This window comes from Eumetopias jubatus, unplaced genomic scaffold (genome assembly GCF_037043125.1).
Source record: "Eumetopias jubatus isolate StellerSeaLion01/CBP00866 unplaced genomic scaffold, mEumJub1_p1.0 scaffold_2, whole genome shotgun sequence".
NCBI lineage: Eukaryota > Metazoa > Chordata > Mammalia > Carnivora > Otariidae > Eumetopias > Eumetopias jubatus.
In genome coordinates, this window is record NW_028274808.1 from 146363816 (window position 1) to 146378470 (window position 14655).

At 41.1% G+C, this 14655-nt stretch overlaps 1 protein-coding gene across 5 annotated transcripts in view; it reads right to left on the reverse strand.

The window, feature by feature from the left end:
- Window positions 1-4758: 4758 nt before the first annotated feature.
- RUFY3 (RUN and FYVE domain containing 3) overlaps window positions 4759-14655 on the reverse strand; it is a 77901-nt gene continuing 68004 nt past the window's right edge. For 3 of the 5 annotated variants that reach the window (XM_028100548.2, XM_088021145.1, XM_028100550.2), the window contains 6 exons: window positions 14510-14629; window positions 13135-13234; window positions 11364-11428; window positions 8799-8826; window positions 7982-8059; window positions 4759-6192 (listed from right to left, as the gene is read on the reverse strand). In XM_028100548.2, the coding sequence (XP_027956349.1) occupies window positions 6049-6192; window positions 7982-8059; window positions 8799-8826; window positions 11364-11428; window positions 13135-13234; window positions 14510-14629 (535 nt within the window). In that variant the 3' untranslated portion in view covers window positions 4759-6048. Of the gene's footprint in view, window positions 6193-7981; window positions 8060-8798; window positions 8827-11349; window positions 11429-13134; window positions 13235-14509; window positions 14630-14655 lie in introns of all 5 variants that reach the window. The other 2 variants (XM_028100549.2, XM_028100551.2) reach the window with 2 other exon arrangements.

Below are 14655 nucleotides of genomic sequence, written 5' to 3' on the forward strand. Positions count from 1 at the left end.
GGATCTACGTTTTAATTTCTTTTGGGAAGTACTTAGTTGAATATCCTGAGTTGTAAGATTGATATATTTTTAATTTTACTAGCAATTGACATATTTTTTTCTAAAGTCATCTTTTTTTGTAAAACCAGCAATATGAGAGTTCCAGTAGGTCCACATCCTCACCGTTTGGTTCCAGCTTGTAATTTTAGCCACTCTGTGTGTAGTGGTATCTCATTGTGGTTTTAACTAGCTGTTCATCACAGTTGATGATAATGAACATTTTTTCATAAACTTATTGGCCATACAAATATCTTCTTTAGTGAAGATGAAGTGCCTATTATTTCTTTTAATCTGTGTGTTTCCCCTTCCATTTCTTTTGCCCTTATTTGAAGAAATAAGATTAACCTGTAGAGGTTTCCACAAACTGAATTTTGCCATTTGCCTTTTGGGGATATTTATTGACCACTTTTCTATTGTGTTTGTTTTTTTTTCTTAATAGGAACCCTTTATTCTTGCAGTGAGCTAACTAAATACCTTTCCCCTCAGCGCTTTGTCATTTTGTTTGCTTATCATGGCAGAAATTATTTTTATGTGGTGTAATTCTTATTTATTATTTTGGAGAGCATGCGAGTAGGGGGAGGGGCAGCAGGAGAGGGAGAGAGAATCCCAAGCCGACTCCATGCTGACCGTGGAGTGCGACATGGGTCTTGATCTCATGACTCTGAGATGACCTGAGCCAAAATCAAGAGGCAGATGCTCAACCAGCTGAGCCATCCACGCACCCCTGTGTGGTGCAACTCTTAAATCTCCCCTTTTATGCTGCTAGGCTTTGTGTTAGAATTAGGTCATTATAGTGAAATGATTTTGAAAGTACCGGGTGAAAAGACATGGAAACCAAGGTAGACGAGAATATGAATGGATTCAGTGAAACAAGGATCACCATGGTATATTTAAGAAAAAGTCTTTAAAATGATCCTGACTGAATTTGAAGTCCATAGGTGAAATTTCACAAGTATATTCAAAGACGTGTGGTCCCAAAACATACCTGGTTCTAACTGAACTAAAGAGGCTCTCAACCTTTCTTTCTGTCACTTGGCAATATCATTCATTTCTTGGTCTCTTCAAGAAAGCAAACGGGAGAATACAAGTTTTAATATTGGGCTAATTTTTATTTTATTTTTATTTTTTTTAAAGACTTTATTTGACAGAGAGAGACAGCGAGAGAGGGAACACAAGCAGGGGGAGTGGGAGAGGGAGAAGCAGGTTCCCCACTGAGCAGGGAGCCCGATGTGGGACTCGATCCCAGGACCCTGGGATCCTGACCTGACCCGAAGGCAGCCGCTTAACGACTGAGCCACCCAGGCGCCCAATATTGGGCTAATTTTTAACCTGCTTTAACTTACAAGAATAAATTATTATTATTTAAATTTTTTTTAAAGATTTTATTTATTCATGGGGGGGAGAGAGAGAGAGAGAGAGACAGAGAGAGAGAGAGAGAGAGAGAGAGAAAAGCAGACTCCCCGCCGAGCAGGGAGCCCGATGCGGGACTCGATCCCAGGACCCCAGGATCATGACCTGAGCCGAAGACAGATGCTTAACCATCTGAGCCACCCAGGCGCCCAAGAATAAATTATTTTTGATAGACCTTATAATTGAATATGAATGATGCTATTGTGTCAGAAAGCAGCACCCCCAAATGGTAAGGCGGTGTTGCTGCCTGGGGACTTTTTTGGCTTTTCTATCCTATTTTGCCTGTTGGAGGCCTGAGTGCTCTCTCTTTACCAAGCTTAATTATTAACTCTTAGGAATCTGACATCCTCAGCAATGCTTACAACTGGTCACTGGCTCTATTTTTTAACTAATTTTCTATTTCAGTATGCTGTCTTTGAATAAAATTTGCCTTTTATTCTAGGTGTAGAAATTGTACATGTCAGATATTTGATTTCTGATTTGGTAGACATACTTACAAAGTTCTCTTATCCAAAAGTAATATGTTAACAAAATTAATTGTCCTCAGGGATGTTGAGAATAAAAGATCTTGATAATTGACAAATCCCCAAGCCAACAAATGTCTTGTCTAAGAAACCTTAAGATTTGACTTGAGGGACCTTTAAGGGGACATATTAGGCCAAATTATTTAAAAGGTGTTTTACTATAAATCAAAACATGGTCACTTCTGAAATACAATTGTTTAAAAAGGGCCTACATTACATTTAGTCGTCATGTCTCTTTAATCTCTGACTTTTTTGTTTCTGACGACCTTGACAATTTTAAGGAGTACTGACTGGTCAGGTATGTTGTAGAATGTCCCTCAATTGGAGTTTTCTGAGGTTTTTCTCATGGTTACAGTGGGGTTATAGGATTTGGGGAGGAAGAACACAAGGGTGTCATTTTCACTACATCTTATGAAAGATTCATGTTATCAGCATGACTATCACATCAGTTTTGATCACCTGGCCAAGATGGTGTTTGCTAGGTGACTATATATAAATTTCCTTTTTTCTTTTTCTATACTGTACTTTTTTTTTAAATTGTACTTTCTGTATTGTGCAAGTTACTAAGCACAGCCCACATTCAAGAGGTGGGAAGTTAAATAGCTACAAAATCATTTGGAATTTTTCTGTGTAGATGTGCCACTTCTCCCTCATTTATAATCTTTTATATCAGTATGGGCTCAGATATTTTGTACTTTGGCTCATAATCCTATGCTACATTATTTTGTTGCTCAGTTTCAGCTTTGGCCACTGGGAGCTTTTTATTGGCTTCTGTATCCCTTCAATGTCTCCCATCCCTTGGCTTTTATGCTGCTACCTCCTTACTTTCTGGCATTACAGATGTCCCAGACCTAGCATCAGCTGTTTCTTCAGAGAGCCCTGGTCCCTTTTAGTGGATAATGGTGTTAGAAACCAAGCTTTATGAGGTGCCTGGCTGGCTCAGTCATTAAGCCTCTGCCTTCGGCTCAGGTCATGATCCCAGGGTCCTGGGATCAAGCCCCGCATCGGGCTCCCTGCTCAGTGGGGAGCCTGCTTCTCCCTCTCCATCTGCCTGCCACTTCCCCTGCTGTGCTGTCAAATAAAATCTTAAAAAACAAAAACAAACCCAAGCTTTAGTTTCTAATGAGAGATTCGATATTGGGTTGTGCCCACTGCTACTGAGTGTTGGCTTCTAGACCCTCTCAGCAGAGCTGTGTACGAACCCATATTCATCGTCCCCCTTCCCTCAACGCCTGGCAGCGACCATTCTACTGTGTCTGAATTCGATGGCGCTAGGGACCTCACGCAAGTGGAGTCCTATCTGTCCTTCTGTGACTGGCTTGTTTTCACTTCTAATGTCCCCAAGGTTCATCTGTGTAGTAGTATGTTTCAGAATTTCCGTTCTAAGGCAGAGTAATATTCCATTGTGTGTATCTACTGCATTGTTTCTTCTTTCACTGGTGGACGCTTGGGGTGCTTCCCCTTTTGGCGATTGTAAACGCTGCCATGAACATAGGTGTATAAGTATGTTTGAGTCCCTGCTTCCACCCCTGAAGGGGAATTGCTGGTACTACCTGGCGATCGCAGTTGCTTCAGGACCCGTCCTACTGTCCTGCGGCGGCCGCGCTACTAGCAGCCACACACAGGAGTTCCAGTTTCTCGACGATTCTGATCAAAGTCCAACCCATGCTATTTTGGTGGTTGTTGCCTGTGCTCTTGGTGTCTTACCCAATAAACTAGTGCCAAATCGAATGTCACACTCTTTCCCGGTTTCTTTTTTTCCCGAGTTCTAGTTCTAGCTCGTTTCGATCTTTGAACCATTTTGAGTTAATATCTGTATGTGTTGTAGTAGAGGTCCCGCTTCTTTTCCCTAGCATGTGGGCATCCAGTTTTCCCAACGCGTTTGTTGAAAAGACTGTCCTTCAAGCCCCTTCTGGTCTTGGCACCCTTCTAAAACATCATTAGACCATATATGTGAAGGTTTATTTCTAAGCTCTCCTATTCCATTGGTCTGTGTTTTTATGCCAGTACCATACTATTTTTTTTTTTTACCATACTGTTTTGATCACTAGCTTTGTACTAAGTTTTGATGTCAGAAGTGAGACCTCCAACTTTGTTCTTTTCCAGGATTGCTTTGGTTATTTGGGTGTCCCCTGAGATTCCATATAAATTTAGAATGGATGCTTCTATTTCTGCAAAAAAATACTGGGATTTTTGATAGGATTACATGGAATCTGTAAATGGTTTTGGGTAATACTGGCATCTTAACAATATTAAGTCTTCCAATTAATAAACATGGGGTGTCCTCCCATTTGTTGTGATCTTTAATTTCTTTAGGCTTTAGTGTACAAATCTTCTGCCTCTGGGTTGTTTATTCCTAAGAATGGTATTCTTGTTGATGCTACCCTGTGAATAGTGGAAAGCACAATTTTTAAGGAGGACAGATCTAACATGAATTCAAGGCATTCATGACTTGGTTCTCTTGCTTTTGCGGACAGCTTCACTAATAGATCTCTGGAGTTTTGTTGGGAAAAAAAAAAAACTATGTGTGACTATGTGTGAGTCACAATAAAATCTCAAGTGGCTAATTACATATTCTTCCTCACATTCCAGGTAGAGCTGCCTCTTTTCAATTTGATTCAAAACTAATTATAAAATAGCTTTTGCTAATTTAGGGTAATTCTCCACATTACCTGTGTAGCACCTAGAACAGTGCTGAAAACCTGTAGGTGGCCAAAAATAAGATGAATAATCACACACACACACAATATTACTTAAAGGGAAAAAAACACTCAAAAACCTAGGCTAGAATTATTAGATTTATTTTTCCCTAGTACTCTTAAAGCTCAGCTGCACCATGTAACAGGTCAGACTTCCGGAATAACAACTCTTTCCCAGGCTATAACCCTTTTGAGGAGAATTTATCAAGTATCATGGTTCCAGGATGTTTCCACCCCAGAATTCTAAACCAGTTACAGAATCATATCTTCTTAGGTCTTAATTGGAATCAACAATCTAGACACATGTAACATAATCAAAATAGCACATACCACTGTTTTTCTTCCCTTGTGGAATGCACTTCCCCCTCTTTATTTTCCCCAAAGGGTTTCTTATGAAGAGATGTTTAATTATCACACTTTCCAACAAACCTACCAGTTCTAATCCTTGGCTCAGAAGAAGGTAGCCTTTACTCAAAAAAAATTTAATATTCTGAGCTAATTGATCTCAGCCTTGGACAAATTAAAATTGTTTTACTTTACACCTGACTAAGCTTTGCTTTCAATACCTATCTGCAAAGTCAAACCCTATCTTTAAAACACAATTTTCATTATGACTTGGGAGAGCAGGGAAGGCCTAGGAAGGGAGTTGGCTTTTATTTTGCAGGAGGACATTCTGAAAAGGGCAGATACTTATTTTTGAAGTCATTAAGTGGAGAAATGGCAAATGTTCCTCTTATTCTGATACTGAAAAATTGTAAGGCCAGGACCTTTCTGGTCCTGAAACTATAATAAATTACATTGTTTTAAGTACATTCAAAATTTATATTACTCTTTAATTTCTTTTCCCTGAGTTTGGGTTCACAGTTTGGTAGAGATACTTTAAAGAGGTAGGTAGTGGGGGAGAAGAGGAAACTGTTTATGTCTAGCAGCACCTGGGGATGATATAAAACATCATTTTGATCTCCGTTAACATTTATCTTTCCCCTTTGAATCTGCAAACGTAATAGAGGGAGATGATCATTTTCCTTTTTTTTTCCTCTTATCTGTATGGACCCTCTCTCCTATTTTATCCACGCCAGTATTAATCACTATTCATAAAAATGAATAGCCCCTCCAAAGACATGTTATAAAATACAGCCCTCAAGGTGGGGTTGTTTAGATTTAGAAGAGAGGCTCAAGTGAGTAACTTTTATTCATACAGTCATTAGGGAAAGTGAGCAAACCTTCCAGCACCCCCAGCCACTGCCTTTTCTCCCTGGACCTGGCTTATTTAAATCAGTCCTGTCAACAATGGAGTTGATTCTAAGTTCTGGGCTCTAGGAGATCCTGACATCTAACACGGGTGGGGACACCGGTCCAGGTCTTGGCTTCCAGTCTTACGATGGGCTGGTGGAATACTGTTTCATCAGACGCTCGTGGCAGGGATTGCAAACTCGCTCAGGCTTGATACTTGAAGGAAGAGGCAGTTCGTTTGTTGAGCAGGCATTACAGAAAGTTCCTTTGCAGTTCTTACACACATTCTACAAGGAGAAGAGGGAGGTTAGGCGGGGAATAGAAGGGCAGAGCATACGGATGCATGGGATATAAAAGGTCAAATACAGTAAATGCTCAATGCCTCATCAGGTATTGACTGAATGTTTGCTAGGCGCCAGATAGAATCTGATCAAACACCATCTCTGTCTACAAAGAAGCTTACTGTCTAATTCTTAGATCTAAATGAAGAGAAGCAGTGCCAGAGAATTCCAAAGAACATAATATACAAATAATTTATCTTTAGAATACTTTTAGTCATTACATTCACTTTTAGGTGGGCTAATTCTAAAATCAGTTTGTAAGTACCTAAGAATAGTCCAAATAAGGCAGGCAGTGAGTGACCTAGCAATGGACTGGGTAGCCAGCCTAGGATTTCAAGTTTTGCTGAGCATGAACCGGAAGTATAATTCCTAATACACTGATGTACTTACTGCTCTCCTAGAATGCTCTATAAGCTCATCCTTTGGGATATCGGTGCAGCAGGAGCACAGCTCCCTGCATCCTCTTTACAGGGAAATTACGCTCTTCATGAAGCATTTTGAGTCTTTAGTGGTCATGCAATGGGGCGGCACGTGGGTTATTATGCAGTGTCACTGGTAAGGCTGTGATAGGGTGGTGCGCACGTAGCTCCAAGGGACCCTATATAAAGGCTGTGAAGAGTCACTTCCCCCATTAATAATGCCACTTTCTCCCAAACAATTCACCTTCCTGACGGTGCAGTAGAGGTAGGGAGTCACTTTTGTTTGAAAGCCTGAGAGGAATTTTCCTCCGACATACTGCAGTTACTCTGCATGGCTAAGAAAAGCCAGAATTAGATTAGCAGTTTCTTTATTTGGGGACCTATTTCTAGAATTCCAATTCTAATTCTATAAAGGCAGTTCATCTTTCTCGGATTCTGCTAATGTAAGACTAGATCACGTGATTCTGCTTGTTAAAATTCAGCAAGATCACAAATGGCGGCATGCAGGTTGCAATCCAGAATTTGGGCACATTTCCTTATCTCTTCCAAACACCTGTTTCTTAGTCATTTGTCCATTTCTTGAGCATCTACAATGAAATGGGCACCATATTACATTCTGGGGGATACTACTGTGAGTGGGTCAAAGACCTGGCTATCAGAACACTCACTGTATCTGAACACTTCCTTCACTGCCTACTCTAACAAACTGGGGAAGTGCTCTGCCAGAGAGTCCTCATGATCCGAGGGGAAAACAAGTGGTTTTGGTGGAGAGGGCTCATTTCCCTTGCAGAGGCTGATTCTCCAAATAATTCAGAGTCCCCCCCCCCCCCCATGCCCAACTATCTGATTTGTTCTAAGCAGGATGAAGTATTAGAGGAGTATAGATTTTGGGGCCAAAGTCAGGTTGCAACCTGTGGGCTTTGCCACTTATGACTTGAGTCAACTTTGAGAAGTACTTAAAATCTCTGAGCCCAAGGTTCTTCATCTATAAAATGACGGCACAAAGGAGATAAGCTTTACAACAGGGACTTGGTCTACGCTTGTTCATTTCTCTTTCTCCAGCACATGAAACAGCACATTCCACACAATAGGCACTCAATAAACATTTAGTTATAAATTTAATCTTTAAAAGTTATTTATATTTATTTTAATGGGGATTTACTGACATGACTTACTATGACTGAAAAAAAATACCTATTTTTTTAAACAGGTATTTTATAAATGCTTTTCTTTTTTGCTCTTCTCCCCACTCTGTACACAGTAAAGTCCCTATTATTGAAAGGGACATCCCTATGAAGAACCTGTTTGGGTCTCACCACTGTTGCCTTGGTTCGGCTGCCATCTTCCTGGCACAGCTGACACGTCTGTGGCTTTTCAGAGAGCACTGGCTGATCCTAAACCACATATTAAGCCAGTTAGTTTCTCTTAGCCCCAGAAATATCAATACTTTCAGAATATTCATTTTCTTAGTTGCGAAATTAACAGAACCACACTACAGACTATCTGGAAACTAAAGAAACAAATGACATATGTTTCTAACACCTTAATACAGCTCTGGGAATCCCATCAATATCCTTGGAGCTCTTTTTCTTTTTATAAAAAAGTAACGTGACTTTATTTATAAAAAGTCTAGGATACGAGTATGAAGTAGAAAGTTAAAAAAAGGCCCGTCCCTCTTGTCCTACTGTATCAAGAATGGAAAGCAGTAGGCTCAGTCAGCCACATTTATCATCTTTCTCGTGCAGTTGTCATATCCTATTATACTTGCAAAGTATCTTGCAACCATTTATATTTGTTTATTTCCAAGTGATCAAGACGCATTTTTTCTGTTTTATGGAAGGAAAACTAAGAGAAAAAGAGGAACAGTGAGGTCTCTTAGGTCCCACGGTATGGCAAAGAGAATTTCAAGTAAGAAGTGAGACCGGGTGTTTACTTAGTAAATTGCTCAGAGCTCCGCTACTTCTGGTGACAGTTTCAGGCAAATGCGTGTTTGTTAAGGATGCTGTTAAAAGGATGGGCCCCAGGGGCCTGTGTGCATTCACTGACGTTCCAGGCTGCCCGTGTACAGCTAGGGGATAGTCCAGCCAACTACGTAATTCATACCAGACGTCCGAGAACGGGAGAGTCCATTACCTGCTCATCCACAGGGTGAGACTGCAGCCTACAGCGGAGAATTAGAAAGAGGAACAAACAGCAATTTATTATATTTCTATGTGAATCATTCAAAAGCACAGAAAAAGCAACAACATGGTTCCTTTATGTTGTTGGGACTGACATAGTTGTCAATCTTGACCTCCAAGGAGAGGAAATTTTGGTTGGTAAATCTATTAGCAGAATCTGATCCTTGACCTACATTATGGTTCCTGTTTAAAAACAGACTTGGAGTTATATTCTATGCTTTGTTTTTACTACCAAGAAAATAGTTTAGCATTTGTATCCCAGCCTGTAAAACTCCAATGGCCAGTGCTATCCATTTTAATATCTTTTGTTGTATTAGTCTACCCATTATATGTCATGTATTAGTCCCCTCTTCCAAATGTCCTTAAAATGTGAACTTTTTCAGCAAATTAATCAGGGTAAGGGGATGAATGAGACTGTCACGGGAGTACCCATTCAGGCTGAACTATTTCTTCCCAAGACCCACCTGAGCTCACCCTGATTTTCCCAATTTGGAAGAGAATTTAAGAGGAGCAGTTCTGGGGATAATACACCACAGATCCACAGTGGCTCTGAGTCTCTTCCACAGAGTGGCAGTGTGACCACCAGTGTGAACAGGTTTCCAAGCTGTTCCTTGGACCATAATCCCAAGAAACCTGGCTATGTTTTAGGATTGTTGTTCCGGCCAGGACAGGCTTTGGAAGCAGCTATTACATCGAGCAAAGGAATCAACAAAGAAAACAATGTAAGCAGAGGCCACTTAGAGGTGAGACACCTCGCCTCTCTGTGCTCCTCAGTTTTCTCATCTGGAGAATTACTTTTTTTTTTTTTAGATTTTATTTATTTGAGAGAGAGAATGAGATAAGAGAGCATGAGGAGGGGGGAGGGTCAGAGGGAGAAGCAGACTCCCCGCTGAGCAGGGAGCCCGATGCGGGACTCGATCCCAGGACTCCAGGATCATGACCTGAGCCGAAGGCAGTTGCTTAACCAACTGAGCCACCCAGGCGCCCTGGAGAATTACAGTTTTAAGGAGATAATGAATGTGAAACACACTATTTAAGCTGCAGAGCACAATATAGGTATAAGGTAGTGTTGTCTTCTATTCCCATGGCCGAAATCAGAGGCTGGCATGTAAGGTACTCCTGTCTGTAAATGGCTTGGTTTTAGTCTGGAATGGGGCTGATTCTGAAAGGCTCTTTTAGGCCCTCGTTAATTTTACAGCCTTTCTAATTCATTTCTGCAGCCCATGCTGATCTGTAGGGTAGTTTAAGGTTAGTCCTGGATCAGGCCGAGCTCTCTTAGGGTGTAAAGGCTTTGGAATCATTCTGGCCTTGGAGGTCAAGTACCTGCATAACGAATCTTTTGTTGGGACTGGGTGATTTTTCTTTTCCAGCAGCGACTTTGCTCAGGTAACACTCTACCTCATTCTTGAGGCATCAAAGCCTGGACAGGGACAGTTGCCAAAAATGTATGCTGTATAGTGCTCTCCAAGCCCCTCCATGCTATCTTTCTTGTTACTAACCTTTGCTGCTGCTGTTGTAACAGACTGATTCTGGGAGCCATTTTAGGTTCATAGCAAAACGGAACAGAAAGTACTGACGTTTCCCATACACTTTGCCTGCCCTCCCCCCTTCCCCCAGTATCAACATTCCACACCGGGTGGGGGGGGGCGGGCAAACGATGTGACAATCGATGAACCTACATTACACATCATAACTACTCAAAGACTGCAGTTTGCATTAGGGTTCACTCTTGGTGTTATACATTCTAGGGGTTTGGACAAATGGAGGACATATATCTACCATTACAGTACCATGTAAGTATTTTCACTGTCCTAAAAAATGCTCTGTGCTCACCCATGAATGCCCCCAAACCCCTGGCAAGCACTGTGTCCATGATTTTGGCTCTTCCAGAATGTTATACAGTTGGACCTCCTTCACTTTTTAATGCAGTGGCACCATGTGATATTTTGTTATATTTCTACCTGCTAAAATAATTATTAAAAGTCAATTTCCTTGAAACAATCCTAAGGTTTTCATAGTGAGATCAGATGAAGCGTTAAGAAAAAGGCATCAAATTAAGCTGTTTGAGACCCTTAAGAGAAAGGACACAAAGAAAATTAGAGGATTTATTTGAAACATAGCTGCCTTTCACGTAGCATGTAGGTGGAAACAAGTCATGCTCAGGTACATTTAAGAACCTAAGAATTGCTATGATTTGTACTTCGTTCCTCTGTGATCCCAACCCAGTAAAGATGAGAAATAATCTTTGAAGTGATAATTTGAGTTTGGGGTTAACCAGGGAAGAAGTCAGAGGACAGCTTGATCACCCTTCTTTCTTCTGAAATGGACTAAGTGGGTTTGGTTTAATATGTGTTCCCTGGTTGATTTAGTCACTCCCCCTTCAAAGTGCTTTTCTGGAGTATTAATGTTATAAGTCAGTGTCTGGTCTGTGCCATTGCCAATTATATCAAAAGCTCCCTCTTTCCCACCATCCCCCAAAACAGCTTTAATGTCTTCGTTAGTACTTTATTACAAACACCTGTGGCTTCCGTCCAGGGGCTTTTTTGGTTTAACGTTTTCCTCTTGAATTTTGTGCTTCCCATCCTGCCAAGAGAAAACAGCCCAATTTCTTAGTTATTCAGAAGGCTCCACAGTGACGATGCTGCAGACATTTCTTCGGTACTGTCTTAGCTTAGGTATAAAACTAAGCAGCTTTTTTGTTAGGGAAGGAATTTAACTTTCAAGATATTTTCCCTCATTCTTGGCTCTAAGTAGTTTCTTAACAAATTATTCTGATAGAGTTTGCAACAAATGATTTTCAGAGTAGATATTTTCCTTCTTAACTCTTTCAATTCAAATAAAATTCAGAATATATCCTATTTATTTACAGAGTGAGCTTACTTCTTAGGGTATCTTAGTTACTTCCATGTATCTACCCCTGTCTCCACCTCCCACTCCCAGCTGAGCTCTGGAAAACTGGGAAAACCAGGCACCACCGTATGGAGCAGACCGTAATCCTCTGGCACTCAGCCAAGCAGCTGCCACGATGTCACGACAACTTACGCAGCCTATACAACCTGAGGCGTGTTGTTCTACTCTGAAGGACCAATGTCAAGTTCCAAACTGCATTTCTACCAAAGCTTGTAAGCCCTGCCTGGGCAGTTTTTAGTGACAAATTCTTTCTGTGGCACACACACACTGCTGTCCATCAGCCTCCAAAAATAAAATGCACGTGCTTACACCACTCGTGTCAAGGAAAGGAGGTTAACGCAGTAGTTACACTCCTGGAGTCTCTACTGCAGGGCAGTTTAAGACTGAGGAACGTAAGGCCTCACTGGAAAAGCAGGATAAGATCGGACAAGAATATAAGTAAATCTCTGTAAGCCCTGCTAAGTAGATTTCACATTTGTTAAATTAAACTAATAAAGATGGCATGCTACAAAAACTGTGGTATTTTGCACACTTTAAATGGGTGGTAATGAGTACTATATAATAAATTTCTATTTACCGTTATTTGCTACTCTCCAGCAAATTGGCATCTCTCTAGAAATGTTAAAGAAGAAGCTTATACATTTGTTCTGCTTTGTTATATATAATATAAACAAAGAAGCTACTTTTTTCCTGTGTTTGTCTTTGAGTAAGTATTCTGTACTTTTCTGATTTTATTGTCTGAAGAGATTGGCTTCTGTTTCCTGGGTCCCAGAGATGGTCTTACTCAACTCTAGCTTCCTCACCATTATAGGAGCTGGGGGTCTCTCTCCTAAGACTGTTCTGTAGAAACTTCTACTGCTGTTCTTTAAACATTCTGTATCACTTTCTTTCCCCCAAGCAACTCGAGTTCCCTCTTGTTCTAATTTTCCCAAGAGAAGTACCTTGAGTATACTAAAACTGAAATCCTCATGATTCTGAAAAAGCCATACAGAAGCAAATCCACATTTAAGACAATTCTATTAAAGGGAAATTCAGAGTTGGGAAGGATTACTATAACATATTATTAAAGATACTAGCCAGCAGAAGTCCAAGGAACACAAGTGTTTGTTAAGACACCCAAATAATCTTACTTAAAGTGAAAGGGGTAAGAGGGTCCCTGGAAATCATGGTTAATGAGGCCTCTTTTCCATGTGAAATCAAGTTAGAGTATCTAGAGGCAGACTGAGAATCAAGGCCTTGTGTTCACTCTGGGTCTTGTCTGCAGTCTGCACACTCAAGGTCACAGCATCAAGCTTGTGTTCCCAGAGAGAAAACTGTCTGGCCCATCAAGGTAGCCTCTAAAAATTAAGTGAATGACCAAGGGAGTAATCCAATATTACCGTTTTGGGTTCTGGCTTCTGAGAAACCTTTCCTGGGATGCTCCTGTTGTTTTGTAACCTTCTTTCTCTTTCCAGTTGTAGTTCTAATTCAAGCTGGTGCCTGGGACGGGCGGGAGAGGAAGAGGGTCAGAATTTGGATTTCTGCACTCATATTCTCTAAGGAAGGCCAAACCCTTCTCTTAAAGCTCAGCAATTAAATTTTAATACTTGATGAATAAAAAGTTACCAGATACATAGGGACAATCAGGTTTTAAGGTGTTAGAACACAATACAGTAAAACCAGTAACACTAAAATACAGACAATGTTTAATCTTTCTTGGATAATTCAGAATGTACTTTAAGGGGTGGCTCAGTCGGTTTTAAGTGTCTGCCTTCGGCTCAGGTCATGATCTCAGGGTCCTGGGATCCAGCCCCACATGGGGCTCCCAGCTCAGCAGGGAGTCTGCTTCTCCCTCTGCTCCTCCCCCTGCTCATGCTCTCTAATAAATACATAAATAAAATCTTTAAAAAAAGGATGTGCTTTAAGATCTCCCAGTGCCTAAGGGTCACCACCCTGAATGTCAGTATTTAATATTAACTCTTAAAGAGTTGTAGTCAACTGAATGACATTTAGTAGGATTTACTATAATTAAAAGACAGTATTTACAAAATTTCAGCAAGAAACAGTAAGAAATCACCAACACTGTCGTCCCATTTCATCTTAATTAGCTGGTCTCTCTTTAATGTTCAATGCCCAGTTCCACTGCCAGCCACTAGTATGCTTAGTAGCCATGTGCTTTTATATCCAACAACAAAGTTCTCTTTGTTTGAAGTCAGTGGCTCCAGCAAAGAACTGAGTCTCATTTGACAGACAATATGGAAGAGTGGTTAAGGACTCGGAGTCAGAGAGAGACAGACTTTTAGAGTGCTGCCGCTTACTAGCTGAACTGTGTCAATCTTGGACAAACTGAACCTGTCTAAGCTTTAATGAATTTCATCTGACAATGGGGGTAAGACAGTTACCTACTAAAAGGGTTGATGGGAAGATGTCAGGACCAAATGCCTATGTAGTACTTTGTAAAGTTCGCAGCACACAGTAAAAATTTAGGGAATACCATTATTATCAGTGTGATGTTGGCTATTAACTCTCATTCCTTTCTATTTATCTGGGACCGTGGGTTCTAATTTCCTCCTTTGATGGCAAAGCATGTTGACAAGTTTGGAAATGTTGATATATGCAAAGCTTCCTGAATGCTAATTCCAGAGAAAGGACATTGCAAGGACAGAATGGAGAGGGCTGGCCCAGGGGTCCTCCTTCTCTTGCTGCTAGCCTTAGAACTACCCCCCCCCCGGCCACCCCCCCACCCCGGGGCAGCTCCTGGCACCCTTTCTTCACCGCTGCCTGGTGAGCTCCTCTACTTCCAGCTGCAGACTGTTGATCTTGTCTCCGAAGTCCTGCTTGAAGAGACGGTTGTCCAACTCGGCAGACTGGCGGCCTCGCTCAGCCTGGCGCAATCTGGATGTGAGCCATATGAACTTGTG